This window comes from Homarus americanus, unplaced genomic scaffold (assembly GCF_018991925.1).
Source record: "Homarus americanus isolate GMGI-L3 unplaced genomic scaffold, GMGI_Hamer_2.0 scaffold13284, whole genome shotgun sequence".
NCBI lineage: Eukaryota > Metazoa > Arthropoda > Malacostraca > Decapoda > Nephropidae > Homarus > Homarus americanus.
Genome location: NW_024750842.1, coordinates 17,893 through 45,051, shown reverse-complemented (window position 1 = coordinate 45,051; position 27,159 = coordinate 17,893). Strand labels below are relative to the sequence as shown.

The 27,159-nt window shown below is 41.0% G+C and overlaps 1 protein-coding gene across 8 annotated transcripts in view; it reads left to right on the top strand.

Moving 5' to 3' along the window:
* LOC121854230 (hematopoietic prostaglandin D synthase-like) overlaps positions 1-27,159 on the top strand; it is a 75,874-nt gene that overhangs the window by 43,134 nt on the left and 5,581 nt on the right. For 4 of the 8 annotated variants that reach the window (XM_042348740.1, XM_042348745.1, XM_042348743.1 and 1 more), the window contains 3 exons: positions 9,949-10,106; positions 13,467-13,659; positions 18,874-18,918. In XM_042348740.1, the coding sequence (XP_042204674.1) occupies positions 9,971-10,106; positions 13,467-13,659; positions 18,874-18,918 (374 nt within the window). In that variant the 5' untranslated portion in view covers positions 9,949-9,970. Of the gene's footprint in view, positions 1-5,073; positions 5,094-9,948; positions 10,107-13,466; positions 13,660-18,873; positions 18,919-27,159 lie in introns of all 8 variants that reach the window. The other 4 variants (XM_042348744.1, XM_042348746.1, XM_042348747.1 and 1 more) reach the window with 2 other exon arrangements.

The following is a 27,159-nucleotide window of genomic DNA, read 5'->3' as shown; positions in this document are numbered from 1 at the left end:
AGAGGGTCTTAATAGTGAGGTCAGTGGTGGAGGAAGGGTCTTAATAGTGAGGTCAGTGGTGGAGGAAGAGTCTTAATAGTGAGGTCAGTGGTGGAGGGAGGAGTCTTATAGTGAGGTCAGTGGTGGAGAGGGTCTTAATAGTGAGGTCAGTGGTGGAGGAAGGGTCTTAATAGTGAGGTCAGTGGTGGAGAAGGGGTCTTAATAGTAGGGAGTCAGTGGTGGGAAGGGTCTTAATAGTGGGGTCAGTGGTGGAGGAAGGGTCTTAATAGTGAGGTCAGTGGTGGAGGAAGGGTCTATAGTGAGGCAGAGGTGAGGAAGGGTCTTAATAGTGAGGGTCAGTGGTGGAGAGGTCTTAATAGTGAGGTCAGTGGTGGAGGATCTTAATAGTGAGGTCAGTGGTGGAGGAAGGGTCTTAATAGTGTGAGGTCAGTGGTGGAAGGTCTTATGAAGTGAGGGTCAGTGGTGGAGGAAGGGTCTTAATAGTGAGGTCAGGGTGGTGGAGGAAGGTCTTAATAGTGAGGTCAGTGGTGGAGAGAGTCTTAGTGAGGTCAGTGGTGGAAGGGTCTTAATAGTGAGGTCAGTGGTGGAGAGAAGGGTCTTAATAGTGAGGTCAGTGGTGGAGGAAGGGTCTTAATAGTGAGGTCAGTGGTGGAGGAAGAGTCTTAATAGTGAGGTCAGTGGTGGAGAAGAGTCTTAATAGTGAGGTCAGTGGTGGAGGAAGAGTCTTATAGTGAGGTCAGTGGTGGAGGAAGAGTCTTATAGTGAGGTCAGTGGTGGAGGAAGAGTCTTAATGGTGAGGTCAGTGGTGGAGGAAGAGTCTTAATAGTGAGGTCAGTGGTGGAGAGATGTAGTGGGGTCAGTGGTGGAGGAAGGGTCTTAATAGTGAGGTCAGTGGTGGAGGAAGAGTCTTAATAGTGGGGTCAGTGGTGGAGGAAGAGTCTTAATAGTGAGGTCAGTGGTGGAGGAAGAGTCTTAATGGTGAGTCAGTGGTGGAGGAAGGTCTTAATAGTTAGGGTCAGTGGTGGAGGAAGGTCTTATAGTGAGGTCAGTGGTGGAGGAAGGGTCTTAATAGTGAGGTCAGTGGTGGAGGAAGGGTCTTGAGAGTGAGGTCAGTGGTGGAAGGGTCTTAATAGTGAGGTCAGTGGTGGAGAGTCTTAATAGTGAGGTCAGTGGTGGAGGAAGAGTCTTAATAGTGAGGTCAGTGGTGGAGGAAGGGTCTTAATAGTGAGGTCAGTGGTGGAGGAAGGGTCTTAATAGTGAGGGTCAGTGGTGGAGGAAGGGTCTTAATGAGTGAGGTCAGTGGTGGAGGAAGGAGTCTTAAGTGAGGTCAGTGGTGGAGGAAGGAGTCAAGTGAGGTCAGTGGTGGAGGAAGGGTCTTAATAGTGAGGTCAGTGGTGGAGGAAGGTCTTAATAGTGGAGGTCAGTGGTGGAGGAAGAGTCTTAATAGTGAGGTCAGTGGTGGAGGAAGAGTCTTAATAGTGAGGTCAGTGGTGGAGGAGGTCTTAATAGTGAGGGTCAGTGGTGGAGGAAGGGTCTTAATAGTGAGGTCAGTGGTGGAGGAAGGAGTCTAATAGTGAGGTCAGTGGTGGAGGAAGGTCTTAATAGTGAGGTCAGTGGTGGAGGAAGAGTCTTAATAGTGAGGTCAGTGGTGGAGGAAGGGTCTTAATAGTGAGGTCAGTGGTGGAGGAAGGGTCTTATGGTAGAGGTCAGTGGTGGAGGAAGAGTCTTAATAGTGAGGTCAGTGGTGGAGGAAGGGTCTTAATAGTGGAGTCAGTGGTGGAGGAAGAGTCTTAATAGTGAGGTCAGTGGTGGAGGAAGGTCTTAATAGTGAGGTCAGTGGTGGAGGAAGGAGTCTTAATAGTGAGGTCAGTGGTGGAGGAAGGGTCTTAATAGTGAGGTCAGTGGTGGAGGAAGAGTCTTAATAGTGAGGTCAGTGGTGGAGAGAGTCTTAATAGTGAGGTCAGTGGTGGAGGAAGAGTCTTAATAGTGAGGTCAGTGGTGGAGGAAGGGTCTTAATAGTAGAGGTCAGTGGTGGAGGAAGAGTCTTAATAGTGAGGTCAGTGGTGGAGGAAGGGTCTTAATAGGAGGTGGGTGGTGGAGGAAGAGTCTAATAGTGAGGTCAGTGGTGGAGGAAGAGTCTTAATAGTGAGGTCAGTGGTGGAGGAAGAGTCTTAATAGTGAGGTCAGTGGTGGAGGAAGAGTCTTATTAGTAGGTCAGTGGTGGAGGTTTGGGTGTGGTGGAGGAGAGTCTTTGGGGGGGGGTTAATAGTGAGGTCAGTGGTGGAGGAAGAGTCTTAATAGTAGGTCAGTGGTGGAGGAAGAGTCTTAATAGTGAGGTCAGTGGTGAGGAAGAGTCTTAATAGTGAGGTCAGTGGTGGAGGAAGAGTCTTAATAGTGAGGTCAGTGGTGGAGGAAGAGTCTCAATAGTGAGGTGAGTGGTGGAGGAAGAGTCTCATAGAGGTCAGTGGTGGAGGAAGAGCTTAATAGTGAGGTCGTGGTGGAGGAAGAGTCTTGGAGGGAGGTCAGTGGTGGAGGAAGAGTCTTAATAGTGAGGTCAGTGGTGGAGGAAGAGTCTTAAGTGAGGTGTGGTGGAGGAAGAGTCTTAATAGTGAGGTCAGTGGTGGAGGAAGAGTCTTAATAGTGAGGTCAGTGGTAGGAGTCTTAAAGTGAGGTGTGGAGGAAGAGTCTTAATAGTGAGGTCAGTGGTGGAGGAAGAGTCTTAATAGTGAGGTCAGTGGTGGAGGAAGAGTCTTACAAAAAATACTGATAAATTATCCCCGTGCGTGACGCTGCCTGATTCTCATTTGTTTGTCAGTGTTTACGTGAGGCATTGTGGGTCGTGTGTTTTGTTTAGGTCTGGTGGTGAGAGGGAAAGTGGGGGCGGGGTGGGGGAGGGGCGGGTGGGGGGGGGTTGGAGAAGGAGAGAGGAGGGAGAGAGCGGGAAGGGAAGGAAACAGGTACAAATCTCCTAGACTTGTAACCAACACACACCTGATGTTTACAAAAGCACTTAATTACTTCTAATTACCCTTGACGCACCTGTGATTCTCTGGTGATTAATGAACTCTGAGGCTGAGATATTAATTTACTTTAAAACTCTTTCTGTGTATGTATGTATGTATGTATGTATGTATGTATGTATGTATGTATGTATGTGTGTGCGTGTGTCATGCTCTATATAGGGGATATTCTGGTTTTAATGCTGTGTGTGTGTATATGTGAATGTATGTATGTACGTTTGTATGTGACTGTGTATGTGTGTGTGAGAGAGTGTGTGTGTGTGTGTGTGTGTGTGTGTGGAGAGAGGTCTTGTCTGGGGGAGAAGGGTAGACGGTGTTATTGTAAACTATGTATGAACCTTCCTCCAGAAATAGGAAGTTTTTGTTGACTCTGAGGTGGATCTGTTGTTTACTTCAAGGTGGATCTGTTGTTGTTTACTCTGAAATTGGATCTGTTGTTACTTTCAAGGTGGATCTGTTGTTTACTCTGAGGAGGTGGATCTGTTGTTTACTTCCAAGGAAGGTGGATCTGTTGTTTACTCTGAAATTGGATCTGTTGTTTACTTCAAAAGGTGGATCTGTTGTTTACTCTGAGGTGGATCTGTTGTTTACTTCGAGGGTGGATCTGTTGTTTACTCTGAGGTGGATCTGTTGTTTACTTCAAGGTGGATCTGTTGTTTACTCTGAGGTGGATCTGTTGTTTACTTCAAGGTGGATCTGTTGTTTACTCTGAGGTGGATCTGTTGTTTACTTCAAGGTGGATCTGTTGTTTACTCTGAGGTGGATCTGTTGTTTACTTCAAAGTGGATCTATTTACTTCAAGGTGGATCTGTTGTTTACACCTTGTGAAATATTCGAGTCAGTAAGATGGTTGAGTGGTGTTGTGCAGAGCTGAGCCGAGGAGGAGATGGGGAGGATGGGAGGAGAGGGGAGGGAGAGAGAGGAGTGGGGAGGAGAGGGGTGAGATGATGAGGAGATGAATGTAGGAGAGAGATGTTTGTGTGGAATGTCGACCAATATTGCTAATCTCTCTCTCTCTCTCTCTCTCTCTCTCTCTCTCTCTCATCGTCTAACATAATCAATATCTTTTCTTCAGTATTTACTAAATATAGTATTGCCAGCTGGTGGTGCGCAACTTGGCCAGGAAGTTTGTCTAATGGCCGTGGGTGTAGTGCCGGATCACCTCACCCGTGGCCTGTCCCAAGCAATCCACGGCCTAACTGGCCTAACCTGGCTGACCACAATTACAGCCTGACCTGACCTTAGAAGCCGGCTGGGGTGCAAATTCTTGAGGTGAGACAGATTCTTTTATCAATATATTAGAAATGATTTAATGTGTCTCATCTGCCACACACACACACACACACACACACACACACACACACACACAGCTACTGGAGATAAATTCAACCATGGCCAAACTAGAATTAAATTATCGAGATAAAAAGCCACAGCGTAGAAGAGGAGGGCTGAGTGCTCTGCTGGGGAGGTGCTGAGGGGAGGGGCTGAGGGGAGGGGCTCTGGTAGTATAAATGATCTGAAACTGTAACATAACAAAGTGTCTTACCTGAAATATTACAGTAAATCATGATATAGTGATGATACACACACACACACACACACACACACACACACACACACACACAGTCCTCAATTTAAGATCGTGTGATTTTTTTTTCTCCAGGATAAACGTGACCTGAATAGTATAAGCGGAGGATGACAGGTTGTGTTCATACTGGGAAAAGATGGTTGTAGTCTGACTATCTGAGGACTGAATGGTGGTAGTTGTGGTGATTGTGGTGGTGGTAATAGTGATTGTGGTGGTAGTTGTGGTGATTGTGGTGGTAGTTGTGGTGATTGTGGTGGTGGTAATAGTGATTGTGGTGGTAGTTGTGGTGATTGTGGTGGTAGTTGTGGTGATTGTGGTGGTAGTTGTGGTGATTGTGGTAGTAGTTGTGGTGACGGTCGTGGTTTGTAATATTATTTGTGTTTAATCTATATCCATCAGAGCAAACCCCTCTATAAGGAATCCTATACTTACCTGTACTAACATAAAGTTATTTTGTATTTCCAGGTACAGTTGTAACGCCGAGTGTGAGTATTGAGGTGGAGGAGGAGGTGAGGGAGGTGTAGGTGTGGTCTACTCTCTCTCTCTCTCTCTCTCTCTCTCTCTCTCTCTCTCTCTCTCAAGACTCCTTGGGTGGTCAGGTGTTATCAATGTCATTAATTACATTCCTCACCACCACCTCCTCACCCTCTTCCTCCTCTCCTCCTCCTCCTCCTCCTCCTCCTCTTCCTCTCTCTACCTCCTCCCTTCCTTCTTTACCTTCTCCTCCCTCCTCTTCTTCCTTATCCTCCTTCTTCCTTCTCCCCTCCATCGCCTCCTCGTTTGTTGTGGAGAGAGCAGGTGTGTGGATATAACAGGTGTGTGGATATAACAGGTGTGTCGTATATAAGTGTTAACATATGTATAAACTATATATTAAATTCATATATGTTTGCATCACTAGACAGGTGTGACAGACAGGTATACATAGTTATAGGTGACAGGACAGGTTAATGAGGGGGGAAGGAAACCTCACCTGACATCATTAAGGTGAGGCTGGCCACTAATTGTTACTTCACCTTACCTGTGGCCTGAGTCACCTGTTGTTGGCACTTACGGTAAAAAAAAACACCTGACATTTTTTGTTTTATTGACTGTCACTGATTTACTGTCCAAGTATTTCTGCCTACTGTCACTTGATGCAACACTATCTATCAACATCTATCTATTTCACGGCGACAAAATCAAATTAAAATCACGACTGAAAAATGTTTATTGATAAGTTATAAACAATATTGGCAATGTGATAGATTATTTTTTCCCAGATACAATTCACACGAACGTCATTTATTTCCTGAAACTAATTTATTCTCTGGTAAAATTTTCAAATACATTAAATATTTCTAATGATGTTAAAAATGCCACACTGTGTATAGCGAAGTCCTTAACGTAAACATAAAAGCATTCTTACTAGCAACGTCTGGCATCATTAAACTCTAATAATATAAAAAAAACTACTTTAAAATATATAAACCTTTTCTTTATTATTTTTTACTTATTATATACGAAAATTACTGTAAAATCTTTATTATTCAGTGACGTAATTGGTCTCTGGGTAAAGGTTATTAATAGAAGGAAGTAATGGTGGGTTCTGGCAATATTTCGCGCGCTTATTTTTGGCTTAGAGTTTTTTGGTCTGTAAATTCTGTAGTAAATCTGTGGCATGTTGTGTGATCAATGGTGAGGTACTGTAAGGTCTCTCTCTCTCTCTCTCTCTCTCTCTCTCTCTTTTATTATGTTTCTTCTTCGTCTTCTTCATCTTCATTTTCTTCGTCTTTTTTCTTCGTCTTTTTTCTTATTCCTCTTCTTGTTGTGGTGGAGAGTGGTGGAGGAAATGAGGGGTGGTGAAGGTGATTGGTGGAGATGCGTGGAGTGTTGGAGACGAGTGGTGGTGGTGATGAGTGGTGGAGAAGACGTGGAGTCCTTCGTTGGAGGGAAGGGGGGGGGCACCATCCTCCTCCTCCTCCTCCTCCTCACCCCCCCGATCGATTACCTCCCTCCAAAGGTCACCAGTCCATCCTTCCCTCACCCCCCACACCCCTTGCCTCACCCCACACCCCTTGTCTCACCCCCACCCCTTGCCTCACCCTCTACAGTCTACACCTCTTGCTCACCCTCCACACCTCTTGCCTCACCCTCACACGAGTCACACCTCTTGCCTCACCTCCACACCTCTTGCCTCACCCTCTACAGTCTACCTCTTGCCTCACCCTCCACCTCTTGCCTCACCTCTACAGTCTACACCTCTTTCCTCCCCTCACACTTTCTCAACCCCACACCTCTTTCCTCACCCCTCACCTCTTGCCTCACCTCTACACCTCTTACTCAACTCCACCTCTTGCTTCGTTTATATTATTATTAGTTTCAGGTAAGACCCTCCTACACACACACCTCAGGGGTCAGGTCAGGTCTCCGTTTCTTGAGGTCCCGTATATTGCTCTGCAGTCGGCCGTGATGATCCCTGGGGGCACTGTTGTAAACCTCAGGGGCCAAGTTCAGGGGGAAGGACGGTGTATGTTTTAGGGTAAGGATGGAGAGAGAGAGAGAGAGAGAGAGAGACGTATGATAACACCTGGTCTATATTAATCTACCTGTAATAACCACAAGCCTTTCTGACTCACCTGACTATATACTTCTCCGCTACCTCAGCCATATTAACGAGGGGAAGGTGGTAGGAGGGAGAGGGTAAGGAAGGAGGGGAGACAGGCCTGTGATTGGTGACTCTTGATACCTTATAGAGGAGAGAGAAAAAGCTAATTTTGGCAGGAAAATTGATTTGGCGCGTAAACATAGCATTAGTAGGGAAGGGGGTAGGGAAGGGGAGGGAGGAGGGAATGATTGTTTGACGACACGGTTTTATGGGTTAGTGAATGACGTCACTTACGTTAGAGTTATGTTGTGGAGAGAGAGAGAGAGAGAGAGAGAGAGAGAGGCATTTGTTATCACCTTCCATCTTCCTTCTCCTCCTCCTCCTCCTGTTAATCTTCCTCCTCCTCTTCCCATCATCTTTAAAAATCATGAAATAATCGTAAGTTTATTTATATTTTTTTACCTTCATTAACCGTGATACTAAATATTACCTGCTTCATTAACGACCCATAAAACAAGTTATTAAAGTATCCTAAGTTAACATTGTTTTTCTCTTAAGTACAAATGTCATATAAATTACTTCTGACTCACCTGAAAAACAAAATGGCGTCGTAATTACACTGACACTATACCATGGAGTTGTTCTCTTATCTCTCTCTGTATTACGAAGAGAGAGAAGAACGTAAAGAGATATTGAGGGAGACAGGGAGAGAGATAATTGAGAGTTTGAGAGAGACAGGTCCCCTTTCTCCTGCTTAACTTATATTAATCTCTCTCTCTCTCTCTCTCTCTCTCTCTCTCTCTCTCTCTCTCTCTCTCTCTCTCTCTCTCCCCCCCCTTTATTTGAGTTATTGCTGGAAAAAAAGAAAAAGAAAACGAGTATTGAAGAAGTTGACAGCTTTTGGGGGTGACTTGTACAGAGTGAAGTAATGATTGGTATATTTTATTGTTATTATGTAATACTGGTAATCTATGGTGGCCAGTGACCTTGGTTAGTGACGTCAGGTGGGTTTGGTTAGAGTAGATTGGGGTAAGTCATGTTAGGATAGGTTAGGATAGGGTAAGGTAGGGATGGTTAGGTTAGATTAGACAAGGTTAGGTTAGGTTAGGTTAGGGTAAGGTAGGGATGTTTAGGTTAGGTTAGACAAGGTTAGGTTAGGTTAGGGAAGGGTAAGGTAGGGATGTTTAGGTTAGGTTAGACAAGGTTAGGTTAGGTTAGGTTAGGTTAGGCAAGACAGAAAGTAGGTTGAGGCGCTAGAGTATATTACCGTGCCGTCTTGGCCTCAACACCGCTCATGTACACCGTCTTGTGAAGTCTATTGAGTTAGTACCAATTACAGTGTTCAGCCTCCTCCTCCACCTGCTTCTTCTCTTCTTCCTCGTCTTCCTTTTCCTCATCCTCCTCTTCCTCCCACCTTTTCTTCTTCTGTTCCTCCACCCTCCTTCCCCTTATTCCCCCCCCCCCTCCCCCTTCCCCCGGGGTGTCGAGGCGGCCCACACTGCTTCAGAGAATTAAATGAAACGGGATGAGATTTGGTGCAGAAGAAAACTCGATTTGTGGCCTTTAAGGAACCACTCGCTTATTGGCCTGCCACTTATGGTACACTGCCTCTCTTGTACACCACCTCTCTCTCTCTCTCTCTCTCTCTCTCTCTCTCTCTCTCTCTCTCTCTCTCTCTGACGGGACGTGGTCGACACACTTCTCATATCTACCTCAGAGGGACACCCACCTGCCGCCTCACCACTCACTCCTACAGGATGCCCCTTGAACCTATCCTAACCAAGGTTTCCACAAAACGCTCTTATCTCCTTAACACAACAAATGTCTTACTCCAGAACGCCAGTGTAGGCAGAAGGCAGAGAACGTTCGTCAGGGTTATCTGTTATATTGTAGGTTGAGTAAAAGCCAGGCTGTTTTGATCGCTCGTGCTGGCGTTGTTATGCTAGCTTCGTCTGGCTGAGATAGAGACACAGGTCACAGGAGGGTGGTGGGAAGGGGGGGAGGGGAAGAGGAGGGGTGAAGAAATGGACGAAGTTGACCTGTTGTTTGTGTACACACAGGCTGAAACATGTGAGGATGTTGCAGGGTATATTTAGTCCACACACACACACACACACACACACACACACGCACACGCACACACACACACACACGGGCAGGATGGTGTTGAGAGAGAGGGGAGGGGTTGGGCACCAGGTCAGGTAGGGGGACCCAGCTAGCACCAGCGAATCTAAGATCAGCCAGCTGCACCTTCCCTTTCATCTTGGTGTGGTGGTGGGGGTGTGGTAGTGATATGGTGTGGTGTATTAGTAGTGCTGTGGTGATAATGGAGAGGCTGTATGATGATGATGTGATGATGATGATGATGATGATAATAGTTTAGGATAATTAATGTATCAAATATAACAGTATATCAGAACACACAACCACCATCACACTACTACTAACACCTACCACTAATAAACAACCACCACCCTACCACCCACCACCAACCACCTACCACCACACCAGCCACCCCACTACCACCACAACACCAGCCACCCTACCACCACAGCAGCCACCCACTACCACCTACAACAACCACCCACTACCACCCTACCACCACTACCACCACAGCAACCACCCCTACCACCACACCAACCACCCACTACCACCACACCAACCACCCACTACCACCACCCACTACCACCACACCAACCACCCACTACCACAATCTAACCGTGTTGTTGATTCTCTGACCATCCCCCAAACAGGAGCGGAGGAGCGCCCTTGGAGATGCCTCAGTATAAGTTGATGTACTTCAACCTGCGGGGGCGAGGAGAACCAGTCCGCTGGGTCCTTGCTGCCGCCGACCAGCCCTACGAGGACGTCCGCTTCAGTAGAGAGACGGAGTGGCCCTTCAAAAAACCAGGTGAGTGCCACTTTAAAACACTTTGGAGGGGAAGGATGAGTTGACGCCTTGAGGATGATGTTTTAATCTTATGAGGACGATGGTTTAACCTTATGAGGACGATGGTTTAACCTTACGAGGACGATGGTTTAACCTTACGAGGACGATGGTTTAACCTTACGAGGACGATGGTTTAACCTTACGAGGACGATGGTTTAACCTTACGAGGACTATGGTTTAACCTTACGAGGACGATGGTTTAACCTTACGAGGACGATGGTTTAACCTTACGAGGACGATGGTTTAACCTTACGAGGACGATGGTTTAACCTTACGAGGACGATGGTTTAACCTTACGAGGACGATGGTTTAACCTTACGAGGACGATGGTTTAACCTTACGAGGACGATGGTTTAACCTTACGAGGACGATGGTTTAACCTTACGAGGACGATGGTTTAACCTTACGAGGACGATGGTTTAACCTTACGAGGACGATGGTTTAACCCTCCCTCGGCCTCAAAGGATTAAAGTTTGATATTAATGCTGGGTGGACAGTGACTTATCCCGTAGTTTGAGGCCCTTAGATACCTGTTATAAGTCAACTCTGAAGCACAAGGTAAGGTCATCGAATCATCTGAAGATTTTCGTAGGGCCGGGGCAGAGCGGGGATGTGTGGGGCGGTGCTTGGGGGGGAGGGGTGAGGTGGGGCAGGCGAAGCAATATGGAGTGGCAAACGCCCAATGAGGGACATCGTGTGACATTAGCGACGCCCCAAGACACAGTTGATGGTGCGGCAAGAGCCTACTGCTGGCCCCACCCCCCTCCACCCCCACCCCTCACCCCCACCACCCCCCCCAACCACCCCCACCCCTCACCACCCCATATTGTTCTTCTCATGTGTTATTTACAGTCAATGAAGCAAGAGGTCAAAGGTCACATGTAAGAAAACTGTCAAAAGAGGGCGTGTGTTTGGAGGGGGTCATAGTTGTTTGGGGTGAAATAAAGCCCTTTGACAGCCCTTGTTTGGCCAGCCACTTTATTTTTTACTCTTTATTTATTTTTTAGTATTGTTTTCATTGTTTATTTGTCATATTCTTTGTTTGTTGGTCTATATGTTTATCGTTGTTCATTTCTTTTATTTGTTTTATTGATTGTTATTGTTTAATCAAGGTGGTTAAACGTCAGGATAGTTCAGCTAACAGGGGGGGGGGCTAATCTTCAGGTGATCCGTAGACTCAATAATATTTTCTTGTTTGAGGGAAAATATAAACTCAAGGATTACCTTTTTTTTTTAAGACTCGTGTTGCCATTCTCCACCACCTGAGGGTTCTTGTGGGGTGGTTGGACTCCCCTGCTACAGGAGTGCCGTTCCTTCATGATTATTTAGTCTATACATCGTCATTTTTTAATCATTTATCACGAGTTTCTCTTATTTTTTTAAGTCATTATTATTGTATTTTAAAGATTAATAGACATTTACGTTTAGTATCATTTTTTTTGGTTAATACGAGGAAATTCCTATCTTTTCTCAGCCTGTTTCTAAATTAATTAATTAAAACAAACTTCAATCAACAGTATTTAATGTCATTGTATAATAAATTTCTTCATTCCTTCCTCTGTTGTACTTATTAACTCATAATAAATACAAACTTTAATCTCTGTATTATGACTTTTGAATACAAGGTGAATTTACCCATGTGTTTATCATGACGTGATGGTGAGAGGAGTAGATGTGGCCCATAAGGGTTTGTTGTGTAGTTGCATATAACCTCCCTCGACCTGACACTCGTCTTTAATACCCCCGGCCCCCTCACCCACCCCTCCCGGCCCCCCTCCCGGCCCCCTCACCCACCCCTCTCACCTAATAGCATTCTCTCTCTCTCTCTCTCTCTCTCTCTCTCTCTCTCTCTTCCTCACTTTCTAATTGTCTTTCTGGCCATTTTTCGTTATTCTTGTATATTTTTTTCCTTCTCTTCTCACCATTTTGGACACTTCTCTAATTCATCTCCCTCTATCTCCCTCCCTCTTCCCTTCTACCACTTCTCACACACCTCTCCCTCCCCACTCTTCTCCCCCCCTCCCCTCCCCTCACTCCCCAGCACCGCACAACCACCATAATCTGGCTGGGATGGAGGGGCTCAATTAGACTTCAGTTGTCATTAAGGCAGCTCTTGTTCTGTAGTGCTGCAGGACAGTTGTGGGCCTCGCGTGCTGGTACTAGATTTTTCAACTTAATTTGTCCGCCATCGTGTCGCCACTATATGTTCCCCGTGGACTGCTGAAGTCATCTGGAAAAAGCTAGATAGACAGACGGAGACAGACAGATAGATATTAAATAAAATCGCCATAAAAGTTTACATTTAAAAATTGCAGGTATACAATACAAAGTGCCATTTTTGTTTAAACACATTAATCTGACATAGTTTTACATCCTTATTTCCAAGTATTGTTGGGTGTTTCTCCAAAAAATATAGATATTTTCGAAATTGCAATATAATACTACGTCAGATTGATTTTTTTTATTAAAAGAATTACAGTTAACCAAACCGAAGAGATCCCACCACCTGTTGTCCACACTAGTACTGTACAGTCAACCAGAGGTGCACTGACCCCACCCTGGGTCTCGTGCTGGTAATACTTGGTGAAGTAAGGCTTTATGTAATGGTGATTGGTGGATCTATTTTCGGCTGTATCACTGTAGGATAAATATTAAACAAACCAAAGGTAACATTTTTACAATAATAAACCTGAGGCTGTGACCTCTGATAGGGCAGACATTCACTAGTTCTTGGTATGAGCACTCGCCTGAGTAATGCCCTCTCATGTGTTTTTAATCTCTACGGCCAGGCAGCTGAAGGCGTTGTAATCTGTGGGTACCTGAGGTGCCCGTAGTGTAGACACCAGTCCGGTGGCCCAACTTTGGGAGCAAAGACAGAACAGCCTAGGGGTAGGATAGGAGGCTAGGTCAGATTCTTTTGTGTTTTCTAAGTAGGATCACTTATTTCCTCCTCCAGTTTTGGTATGTTTTTGAAAAACTGGTGAACTTTTCTTCAATAGAAAAGTTTCCTAACTTGACTCCTTGACCCAGACACCTGTTCTTAATATTTCACTTTTAAAGTTTTTGTAATCTTGTTAGGTCTCATTTTTATTTGTAATTTTTCTTACACCTAATCTGTATTACAAAAATATTATTCCAATGATTATTTTAAAAGTTTATTAATATCATATGCATATATTTTATGTATCATTTCATCACTCATCAGCTTACTAGCCATTCAGGTGGTTCATCTGTCCAGTGTTGCCAACTACTTGCTTTAATATTGTTACTCGGTTCTTCTTTGTGTTAACTTGACGTATCTAATAAGTTCCACGTTCTCAGAGATGCCGTATGGGAAGGTGCCGGTGTTGTACGTGGACGAGAAGCCTCTGAGTCAGTCGGTGGCCATATGTCGCTACCTCGGGAGGATGCACGGCCTGGCGGTAGAGGACCCGTGGGAGGTTGCCAAGGGTGACGAGGTGGCTGACGCCGTCCATGACCTGCTCCCCCATGCAGCACAGATGGTTTATGCCAAGTGGGTGTTTCAGGGTTTTGATATATTATATTTTACTGTACTGTACACCATTGTATTTATGAAGCTGGTAACATAATATTTCACACATTACGTTGAATTGTAACATTGGATTGGATGAAATATTGGTAGATTTTTCTGTTAATCTTTGGTACGGGTTGAGTGAGTGTTTTGTGTAATAGTGTTATAATTTAAACCTTAATTTATGAAAAGATTCCATTCCTGAGAAGCCTTTCATAAACCAAAATTCATAAATAAAAACAAATTTTCCCATAGAGACCCATTTTAGAAGCTGTGATGTGTCCTCACCAAAAAGAAAAATCCTCAAAATATCATAAGAAGCTTCAAAATGCCACAACATACGTTTTTAATGAACTATTTTTTGGTGTTCTCATTGATTATTGTATAAGCTAATGAAACAATAATAAGTGAAATACATACAGTACAGTACAGTATGGTAATAATTTTATACTTAGGAGAAATTAAAGAAAATGGTTCAGACAGACACCTTGAAGAAAATGTTGTAATAACCATTTACAACAGGTGAAACTCTTAACTCTATGGTACCGTTGTTAGTGGTTTTATTCGTATGTTCGTACTACTGCATCTGTTTACCTGTAGTAGTCTTGCCGGGGTTCTTCCTGAGGCACTACATGTACTGTACCTGGGCGAGTATCTCATGGTGAAGAAAGTTACTGAATGTCTTAAAGATCTTCTCCAGTCACATCAATATGTTCTGGTCGACCATCATTAAGTTCTAGTCATGGAGTGTTTGAGTTGGTCCCATCATCCAGTTTCTGTGTGGTTCATTTGTGTCATCTTCACTATTTTCATTATCAGGATTGTTTCGATTTACTCTTTAAAGAAAAAAAATGGGTTTACGCACACACAGCATCAAACAATTTTTTTTATTTTTTGTAATCTCAGATTTTCATTCACCGAGGCTTCGTAAATTGGGGTCTACCAGTACAGTGATGTTTATAAAGTACAGTACTGTATATTGTATCCTGGTCTAGGCTTGAGGCAGGTCTTGGAAATCCTGAAACTTTTTGAATGTTAGACTTTAGTTTATGGCTACAGTAGAGAAAACAATATAATATCTTGAAATTTTTTAACAGTACCTGGTGCTTGGCTCATTAATGTACTATATATGTTTTGTCTGTTTAATAATAGGTGCCAGAATACCAAGAAAATTAGTATATATTTAATAATAACTTTCTGTGAATTTACCTGTTAGTGATGGGATTTTTGTCAAGTAGAATCACTATTTCAGAACCAAGATGTGATAAGAATATTTGCCAGAATTAGGGGGGGTGGTGGGGGGGGGGGGTGAGTATGACATGTGAAGGTAATACAACACAGTACTGTCATTACCAGGTACTGTACAATTCTCTGTTTTGTGGATCAATTCTAGGTGTTCTGCTCTGCTAGGTTAATTCACTTTCAACCTGTGATTTTAACGAGTTTACAGAGATTTAATATAGGCATTGTACACTCACTAAAAGATTATTCTGCGCCTTTACGGGATTATACAATATGACACACCGGACCAAGAATAACACTCATCATTGTTTCTCTCATAGTGATGGTTGTGGATGGTTTCAGAGACAGGGGTGTAGAATATTTTTTTTACTGAGTACATTGTAGAGAGAATGGACTTATTTATTTGTGTTAATTATTTGTGTATGGAATTCACACAGGCCATGAACCTTTATTTAGGTGTACAAATCCTTGCCAATAGAGCATTTTAGTGTAGACATCTTTTTTATTCTGGTTCGTTCCTCGTTGGTAGAGTTACAGCCGTTGTTTCTTTAATATTGTTTTAGATTTTAGAACCAATAAGTAATTCTTTGAAAGGAATAAATATGGACAAACCCATAATCCTGCCCCAGTCATAAGGCGCTAAAGATAACCTGAGTGAAAAGACGAGCGTGCATTGTCTCGGGTCCTGTGTCAACTGTATTGTATTTTTGGTCATAGATTTTTTACTTCTCTCATACAGAATTTTTCAGATGCTGTTTGTGCACTCATAGTTTTAGTACAAATTAATGCTGTTGGAAGAGGTTGAAGGAGAACTTTATTTGAAATTCTAGTATACAAAGACTTGGGGCATTACAGAAACACGTATTCCTGGTAAAGAAAACGATTGTACGTCTCTCTCTCTCTCTCTCTGAAATAATGTAAGTGTATTGAATGTAGGCTGAATGTTTCGTCAAATATTGAAAGAATAATTTAAACATATTTTACATAGCATTTTTGAGGGAGTGAGGAACTATAACATTGAGTAGTGTCTGCATAATGTCACCTAACATAATCTTGGGGGGTGTGTGTGTGTGTGTGTGTGTGTAAGAAGAGAAAGTTACTGCATTTTTCTATCTTGGTTTTGTTTTTGGGTTTTGTAGAGAATTAAGTAATGTAGTTTTAGTTGGTTTACTTGTCATTATATGTGGAGGTTTAAGGATGCTTGAGTTTCAGTGTTGACATAAAGACAGGGCATCACATAATCTTTTTCATTCACTCGTTCAATCAGGCCGGTGAATCTGAAGTATCCTACCCACAACCCATTAAGTTCATGAATAAGTGCAATATGTGGTATAAGATATATCAGTACAGACGCAGTCACAGATGTGGAGAGGTGTGTGTGTGTGTGTGTGTGAAAGTGAAATAAACTGTGTGACTGTGTGGTAGAAACTCTTGAATCCAAAGTCAGCAGTGACAATACAAACATTCGCCTATGTGAAACTCTCAAAGTGTGAAACTCCAAAGACAAAGTCAGCTAAGTTGACACAAACAGCTGTGTGTCGGAAACCCTTATTCAGTTGTGTGGACGAGTAAGTGCAGTAATGTTATATTCAGTCGTCAAACATTGTATATTCTGGTTTAGGGCGTCACTGTTGCCTCACCGACCCAATAATATCACAGTGCAACAGTAATACAGTATTAGGAACATCTGATAATCCATAAGGGAATTTAACTTTTACCTCTGGTGTATTCTGAGGGCATTTACTTTGATGGGGGAGGCTGTCTGCTGGAAATTCATCATCATCATCATCGCTCTGTGGCCATTTTCTGCACCTGTATGGTTTAGCTGTTATTACTTGAAGGTTTGGTGTTTGGAAAATATTTCATAACAACCATACAGTACGATACAGTACTTACAAGATCATTACATATACTTATAAACAGACCAACATGCTGCCTCAACTGGGGATGGAGTGTTGCTATATATACAGAACGGTGTCTTGTCTTGATGAACTAAATGTACTTGAGAGGGAAGCTTAAGGTAGAGAAGTTACAAACATATTTTCTCTGCCTTTATGACAGGAAACTGAAGATGACATAAGTGCAGCTAGTGTGTAAAAGTACAATTGACCAGTGAAGATTAGATAATACAGTACAGTACTTGCTTATTGTTCTTTATTACAGTCAGGCTTGTGTAGGAAAGTCAAATGTTGTGTTGTCACTTTTCTCCAGCACCGGTCTCAAAGGACATTATGTTTTGGGGTGTTCATCAGTCTGTCCGTCCATCCACCATAATGGTTTTTACTTTGAGGAAGTCAGCGACCATCGAAGGTGTTGCATGCTAGCTAACTCAGGTTATAAACTTCCGAGTCCATACGAGGAGAGTGAGGTAGTGTGGTATGGTTCAAAAGGGAAGTCATTATCTCCTTGACTGCACCTTTAGTCATGCTTGTGTCCTGTGCTGGTTGAGAGAAGGTACCGTTAAGAATCTTGTTAACTAACCTCAAGACACTACTGTACATATTCTTTAATAACCACTAATTTTTGTGGCCTTGAATGATAAGATTCTTAGTTCTCTGTCTGCGTCTCCTCCCATAGTCTGTCTAAAGTCATTCCACACCCTCCTGAAACCTTTCCTCTATGCTGTTTGTTTCTCCATTAAATAATATCATCCATGAATTTGACGACACTGTATCGACCAAATAAATAACTACGTGCTGAGGTTCTTGAGACTGTAATAACATATGTTGAAAAATAAGTAAATATTGAGACATTTATTAAAGCATCTCAAAGTTCCTTCTACCCACAGTGCTACAGCCACCTCCCATTACCTCATCTGTTCATATACTCAGGTGCTACACTTAATAAGGCACTGTATCTTCTTACATCTGTGTACTCTGAACATCATCTGTGTACTCTGAACATATCAAACACCTTCTGATCCTTGAATTCCTACTGGCATTGCCCTCTCGCTTATGTTCCCTCTGGACCTCTTCCACTATAATGTGCCCCCATTTTTTTATACTCCAGTACTATACTCACAGAAGGGTTACCTACAGTTATGGGGAGTTTATGGTAATTTTGAGTTATTTTGTTCAGGGGATGCAAAGGACTGTTTTAGGGGACTTGTAGTGAATGTTCAGCATTAAAAGATGATGTTTCAGGCATTTTATGTTAAAAAAAATATACTAATAATACTGTATAAACTTTAGAATGGGAGGGACGGAGGGAATTTGCCCCCACCATAAAAGTTTTCACCGATAGAGCAACACAAAATATCCATCTGTTTCGAACAATGTGTAACAGAACCTGTACATATATGTCAGCATTTAGTTCTGTTTAATATAGCTGAAGACTTGTGGTGATTTGATACAAGACTTACTGTACAGCGCAACGTTGTAAAAATCAGTTAATATGTTTTAATAGTTTTCATCTAAATGGTAACTCTGAGTTTGTACAAAGATCACAGTCATGAGGTAGACAGTTAATGCAATGCTTTTACACTATATGGTTAATGACCTTGATAAATGTGTGATTATCCTTAATTATTTACAAGCTGTAGAGTTTACATTTAACCTAACTAATCTTATCTAACCTAACCAAATGCAATCTAAACCTTACCTTATTTAGCCTAACCTTACGTCACCTTAGAGCAGTGAAGGCAACAGTACAGTATCATGATGTAGCTTTCAGATCATTGTGAGGAATGTTATAGTAGGTGTCACTGACCCATGATAGTATTAATGCACTCACTACAATAACTTAATCACTACCCTTGAAATACCTGCTTTAGCTTATGTAAAAATGCTTGAAATATGGCCTAATAATTTAACTTGGCAAAATGTCGAGTGAAGGAGAGTTTAAATGATAGTCGTTAGTAATATATTCATTGATAAAAAAGATGATTTGTAATATAATCAATACAGAAAACTTAATTAGTAACGTAATCATTAATGAAGAACCCATTGCCCTTAGCTGCGCACGATCTCGGCGGAGGGTAGCTCCTCGGCCATATTTAAGGTAAGATAGTTGTTCATTTGGTAACGAATTCTGCCAGACTTCTTATGGAATTTATTTTGCATTCATTCAGACTTCTTGCATGATGAAGAACTTCGTATTCCTTTGGGGAAAATTACAGTGGAATAAAACCTTTATTCAGATGTGGATATGAATAACTTTTACTTAAAATTATTTGATTCCAAAGATTTGTTCATGGATTGTCATATATTTTGAGGGAAATCTCACTTATCAGATTGTTGTAGCTAACAGGGTATATATATCATGACAAGATATGTCACTGATGCAGCCAATTTTAAATCACGTCAGTTCACCCAGCACGATGCATGACAACAGTTGATGAAGTGATTTGGCTGTTTGAGTTAGAATTTTCTCTCAGTTTTTCTAAGCTCAGTGTTGATAGAATTAATAACCCACACCCCTCTTATTAAAAAGAAAATTGTTGCCTAAATTTGAAATAAGTGTATCCAGAATGGCTTTACAGTATTACTTTCTAGTTTCTTAAATCACTTTGTTTTACACCTTATACGACATACTTATACCTCATATATGTTGTGTGTCTAACTTTGGTGCCTGGGTGAGCATGCAGAGTAAAATGTAATGTTTTAAGCCCCAGTTTGTTGGTCACGTTGAAATGTCTCGTCCATATAACCATGTAGCCTTGGGGTTTGTTAAGACCTGTGGTCGTCAGTGCTAGCAGACTTTGTTCATAAGTTTGTCCTCGGTAACTGTTTTGTAAAATTGCTGATCATAATTATTTGTTCTCATTTACATATATACAGTACTGTACTGTAGTAAAGTTATGGAAACTGACAGTAAGTCTTAGGTGGAACTCATGTAAAAAGTAATTTGGCAGTGGGATTTATACAGTATTCAGATTTAGGTTTCCAATAATGTTTGTGATATGCTTTACTGTACATAGATTTGTGAGTCAGTTGTAGTGTACAGTATATGCATTGACTTGCATTAAGAATAGTACATGCTGAATCTCCCCCAAAAAACACACATGATATCAGATTTCCATATGTATATATCCACACATTTAAACATTGTAGACATAACAATGTTAAGTAACTAAAAATATTCAAGTCTTTTGTGCTGTGTGTTTTGCTTGTGTTGCCATATCACTAGTTGTCACCTTCTGCCTTCGATAGTGAAAGTAACCAATGTATATAAATATATACTATATATTCCTATTGTTGAGGCAGCCATCATTCTGTTCATGTATATATTGACTGAACTTTATAAATGAGCGTGTTCGACTCTCCAATACTTTCTGGTGGTTTTCACGTGAGGAGAGGCACTGTGAGAGGGTGGTGGTGTCATGGTCACAATTGCTGGCTAGTAATTACAACACTTAATTATTCATGTCATTCCCCACCGTCCACAAAACATGTGTGAAACTAATGAGTTACCCCGAGGAAGAGACTTGTTTTCCCTAGCAAGAGGTACCATCCGCTTTCTCTTAAAAGTCCTGAAGCCACTTTTGTAATGTAAATTTTAAGTTATGAGATAACCTGTCTGAGTAGCCATAAGTCATACTGTATATACCTACAGTGAGCTAAATCATTCAAGATGTATTGATTTTATGTTGAAAACTTCATATATCTTTATGTGTGGAGTACATAGTGTTAAGGCAATGTGTTTTGAATGTCCAGCCACCATCGGGAATCAATTTGTTTCTTGTGAAGCTGTGAGATGACCATTCAAAACTTAAGTTGGATTTCTTTGATTTGCAGAACTCAGAGAATTTGATGAGAGTATTGAAATTATTGTTAGTTTTGTATTTTAGATTCTCATTACTCTTGAGGGAATAATCTGTCAATGGTAGAAAACTTTGAAATGTAATTTATACTCGTGGACAAACTGACGTAGTGATCAGAAGCTCTGCCCACAATGTATAGCCATTCTAGGCACTTTACATCAGTTTAATTACAAAGCTCAAACACTGATTAGATTGTAAAAGTTAATCTTAGAAATTTAATATAAGCTCATAGCCTAATTTTCATAAGCCAATGTGTACAGTAAATGAGACTGATAAATATGTCTGTTAAATTCCCGACTAAGTATCTTAGGGGCACATTCTCCTCGTCATCCAGGTGTGTTGCTATGCGTCTCACCGTCATATTCAATGAATTTGACTTAGTTGAATTGTGTTGGTAATTTCAGTGTTCCTGTTAACATAATCCAAGTCTTTTGTGTTAACATAATTCTGTTCACGTGCCATCTGTTTCCCTACTCAAGACGTATTTTGTGAGTATAGTATTTTGAATCCATTTCATTCACTCTGAACCCATTCTCCTCGTCATCCAGGCATTTTGTGGGTTGCTGGAGCTGCCGGGAGGTGGTGGCCAAGAGGATGTGTGATGAAGGAGGTCTTTAATTTGTCAGGATTAGAATCTTGAGTTGATGGTGCCGACAAGAGCCGTGGGTCTATGGGTAGGGCCATGTCGGGGAGGCATGGTCATGCACTATTACTCTTGCTGTAAATTATATTGATTGAACTTTATAAATTAATATGTTTGACTCGCCAATACTTTGTGGTGGTTTTTACAGAGGCTCTGGGAGAGGGTCATCTACAGGTGGCCATGGGGCATAATCATCTTCAGGTAGCTACAGGGTCATCATTAGTTAGCTACAGGGTCACCTCTATACATTTTGGAAAAATCCAGAATGAAAAAAGTGATGAAAAGTCCCTATGATAGATCAATACTTAAGTACACTAGTTTATTGGGAAGAGTCGAGGTAGTGTGACAGTCCTGTTTTTGTTTATCTCACCAGATGTGACTTGAGGTTCAACATATTTTCATGAGCATTTTTCATTTCTATTTCTGGTATACCATCTACCTCATACACTAGTAGTGTAGTTAAAGACCTTTGATAGTGCTGTAATGATGTAAGCTGCTGCTGCGTTTTCTAGGGTGGAATCTTACCATCTTACGGGGCAGAATCCTACCATCTTACGGGGCAGAATCCTACCATCTTCTGGGGCGAAATCCTACCGTCTTATGGGGCAGAATCCTACCGTCTTATAGGGCGGAATCCTATCATTTTCTTAGGCGGAATCCTACCGTCTTCTGGGGAGGAATCCTACCGCCTTCTGGGGCAGAATATCTCATTAAAATTCTCGAAGCCTCATTATGACCACTAATTACCCCGCAGTAGAGTCGTGGACCATAGATTCGCATTCAGCATATAAAACCTCTCGAGAACCCCAGAAAACTCCACAAAACATCACAAAACTTCAGAAAAACTCCACAAAACATCACAAATCTCCACAAAAATCCATAAAACATCACAAAACTCCAGAAATACTCTGATGTAGCACCAGCTGTAGTGTACTGACCTGCGTGTATGAGATGCCGAGCCTCACTGAGGACAATGCTTCATGCTTCACACTCAATAGGCCTAAGGGTGCCAATGATTAAAATTTGACCATGTCTTTATTCTGGCCCCCACACTACTGTACACTTTCTTATATATATTGTGACTTTATGCCTTAGTCACATACCTTAATTCTAAATTACATACTACAGTAATTGTCTGGTTTGTCAGGTTCAGGCAAATTACTTTGGCTATCTCATCACCTCGAAACTGTCGCCATGGGCGGTTTAGGCGCCAGCGTGAACAGAGGCCTTGGTTCTTGGTTTGGGTATACTGTACCCACTTCACCTTTTTCTCTATGTATGGTTCATTCCCCCACACTTTACAATTGTATAACACGATCATAAGATTCTTGAATCATTGTTCTGTTTGTGGTTATTTGTCACATGAAGTAACGATGTGTATTAAGCTCACACCGAGGTACATATTTTCATCTGATACCTTGGGTAGCTATGTTTACTAATCTTACACAGACGTAAATACCATAACCTTTAGACACGGTCACGCTTATTCACTATAGTACATTAGTCCGTATCAGTTGGGCCTTCCCAATCATCATATACATACCTTGAGTTCTCTCTTAATACTATCAGTACAGTACATTATACATAATTAAGATTATATGCACAGACACTGGTATAATTCGTATAAAACAACATACAGCATACAAATTACCCCTTCCAATTATTTGTCATTTTCTGTGACACTTCACTAGTGTGGTGAGTTTGAATGTTATGCAGCTGCAATATGAATCAAAAGAGATTATAGACCAGTAACTATTGGTCGTAATGACGCTTGGAAGATTTTAATGACATTTAAATGCTAATTACTCGCCAACTATGGGTTTATGATGTGTGATATTTGTGTTTTTGTGTTATTCTGGATGTACAGGTACTTAAATAGTTAAAACCTTTAGATACCTTCTCAGAGAAAAGTACAGTATATTTCAGTCAAAAAGTTACTAAGGAATAAGCCTTACTGTGTGCGTGTGTTAGCTCCTATACAGGTATAGACTTAAATGATTTTGTGTGTCATAAGATACCATCTCCATTTATAAATTATGCCTCCCTTATTGGTGGGAGTTGTTTACACTTAATGTGGTAACCATGATCTGCCCCTTAAGCGACTGTTGATGGCTGGAGGGCTCTGTGTGTTGTCCGTCATGGTGGTGGGGAACTATAGCAGCGTTCCTCTACCCAGCTACAGTAGGTGTAACATCTCCATATACTACTGTACAATACAAGGCTCTCTGTCTTAGTATGGATAGAGAAAAGGAAAATCGTTCCCAAAGTTGGAATTTTGTGGAAAATTCCGGCTTTTGGAACAATTTTCCGAGGGGCACATTTTCTGGAAAATTCCAAGAAATTTTTCCCAGTCCCCAGAAAACTCCGAGGATGGGGGAGTTTATAAGGGATTTGGGAGATGAAAACCAGATACATTTTTCAAATCAGAAAACAAAGGTTTGTGTCAAAGTACGTACAGCAGGGGAGGGCAGTAGGACCAATAATAGCCACATGTGGAGTACCTGTTGATAATTGTCTTTCTTAGAGTGATTATTTCTCTTATTTTTGTACAATTAGCTGTTATGTAATTAAAGAGAGGGAGGTGAGCACCCTTGAGAGGAACTAGCTGCCCTTATACCTACATATCCCGTTGACTGTTGAATAATCAGTATTTTCTATCATTACCGCCCATAGTTATGGCCCCTTGGACTTTGCCGTGGTGGGGACGTGGCAACCTTTACTCTCAAACACTTGTCTGTCTTGAATTTCACTGAAGAAGTCGTCGGTGTGGAAACTTCACCATAGTCATGCCATCTGTGGTTGTGAAAGCTTGCGGTTGTAATGGTATACAAATTGATTTTCAAAACTTACTATTCTTCAAATTCTAAAGTTTGATTTGCAAGCACTTATTGCATTTTGTCTTTCCTGTTGTTGTTGTTGTTATTGTTGTTTGTGTGAATGCCATTTATCTTCTTTCTTGTTTTTTTACTGAATATTTGTGAATCAGAACAAAGGAATCAATTCATAGTCTTTATATTGTCTCCTAACACCATTGCATGTTTTCCTTTTTACAAAGTCTCACACTTACGGTATTTATTCTAACTAAAGGAATAGAAGGCAGTTCTTACATTTGACACTTGTCTGTTATCAAAGTAAATCTTAAAACGGAACTTTGTCTTCAGAGTTCGTGAGCCTCTTGTATACAGTAGTTTGTTCCTGCAGTATGTGCCATGATATAAGATAATTGAGATGAATAATTGTAGACGATGTTGAAGCTCAATGAAGGATAAAGCACTGAGACGAGCGCAGAAATATTTGTCTTAAATTCATTTATGGTGGTTAATTGTACTTGGTGAATGATCTACAGTACTGTACAGTTGTGTACTGTAATAATCATCACATCATGTATTTGAAGAGTACAGTAATGCTGTCTCAATACTGTACCATGTGCACTACTAATACACTGTGGTGCTATTTTGGTTGTTATAACTGATGTGTAGTAATCCTTTGAAAGAAAATTCCAGTACAGGGGTACTGTAATTATAATCAAGAACAGAGAATTCTATAAGAGAGAATTACTGGGTACAGAATAGTGTGGTGTAAAGTACTCGGGGATAATAATGGGTACGGCACGATGCCCCGGGGAAGACAGTTAAACTTATCAACTATACTGTACTTAAAGAAGGATTGTGAGGGTAACACTTTTGGAGGCATTGAAGAGACATGGACTGCCTGTATGGGTTGTAGAATAATCCTTTATGGTTTCCTAAAGAAGAACATTGCTGGGGAAGGTACAGTATGTAAGACTCTGGGGTTCAGAGGGATTCTACAGAACCTTAACTTCCTTCTCTCTTGATGGTCATGCAGTACAGTAGTTGTTGACGGTACCTAATGCATTTTTATATTATTATGGACAGTCATGGAAAAAAAGTCCTGTCAGCCCTCTGTCTCGTCCGTGAACTTGTGAATCCGAGACATCACAGACATTGTTGGGCATCATAGGTGGCTCACTGTGTCGTGTCATGTCTTGGGTTGGGACGAAGGACTGACAGGAGTGTCTTCCACGACTGTACTACTGTGGATAATCTTATTATATTACTTCCTTAGCCTTGAAGTACTGTATTCTGCTTGTTTATTTTCATTAGAGTGTTCCAGGATTGAAAGTTTTCCATCATCAGAAGCTACCGGTGTGTCCTCTCAGTACAGTATTGTATTTAGAGCTCTGGTTTTTTAGACTCTTCATATACTACAGTCGCTTTACACAATATATAATGTTATGCTACTTTTTCTTTCTCCTTTGATATATCTCTGTAAAGTTTCTTATTTGCACGATAATTTTTTCACTTTATATATCATTCCTTTCCCAAATTTGTACTGTATTGGGGAGTTGCCCCTAAGAATTGATTATCTGTGTCAGTTTATGAATTTTGGAGGACCAGAAGACCATTATTGTTACTTTCATAATTGCTTCAGTGCTTACTTACATTATTGTTATTTACTTACATAATCACTACAGTGCTTACTTATATTATTGTTATTTACTTACATAATCACTACAGTGCTTACTTATATTATTGTTATTTACTTACATAATTGCTACAATACTTAAATTATATTGTTATTTATTGCTACTTAACTACATTATTGTTACTTACATAGTGTACGTACAGGTATAAGGTCAAATTATTAATGACATTAGGCTGATAGATATACAGTACTGTATTTAATTCCAGAGCCATTAGTATACCACTACTGTATATAGTTATAAGTATGCAATTAATGGTGTATATTTACTTGTAGTAAAATAAATTACAATACAAAATTGCTTGCTTAATTCTGTGGTACTGTACATTATTATTAATTAGTATCTTTGTTCAGGATCTTACACTAAAATTTATACATAATATATTGCACCTGTGTAGCTAGCATCTCCCTGTATATAACACAACAGGAAGAAGTATGAATAAATGTTGTTTCAGGGTTCCATAACTGCATACTGTAACAGATTCCTTACCACAGACTGATCAAGATTTTTTCTACTCTGGTACCAACATCGTCATTGTTTGATGGCCAGAGAGCCTTAGTACTGTTTAATATCCTTACTGTACTGTATACTCTTACCAGCCTTCTTGGTCAGAGGTTCTCTATGTTGTGTTCTTGTAATTCTTAGTGAACCTAATCACATAATTATGTACATCTAGCTTTGGTATTCTGGTGCAGCTCACACTGACCTGTTGACAACATTGATGAACACCGGAAGTAAAGATACAGTGTTTATTTTAATTCTTTGTACAGTAGTCCTTTACTGCTAAGAACTAGAATGGCTGAATTAAAGAACACTGCAGACTCTTCCCATTTCAGTAGTATTTGCTGTTTAGGCATACAGTATCACCAAACGCATTGTGCCTTGATATGCCTTCCATCAGTAAACCCTGACTTATCCACTTGGTAGACTCACCACCTCGACCCAACATTACATGGGTTACATCATGCAGACTCCACTTACCATTACCTTACATAATTGTTGAACATCATTATTTTACAGTCCATAAGTGATTTACAGTTATGACCATAATTGACTTACATGTTACAGTATAATTATTGGTTTAATCAATGTTAGTTGATATACTACCTCGTCTCATCCCATGTTGGTTAATATGTGCGGGTTTAGTTTATTATGAGACTGTTTGTGGCTGATGGACAGAAAGTTAAACATTAAAGGATAATGTCACTAAGTATGGTACAGTATAATTTTAATGTTTTTTATTGTACATTTTACATATTATATCTTAGAGCGCTGTATATTTATAATGCCACTTTGTATACAAATTTAGTGCTTAATAATTATTATAATTAA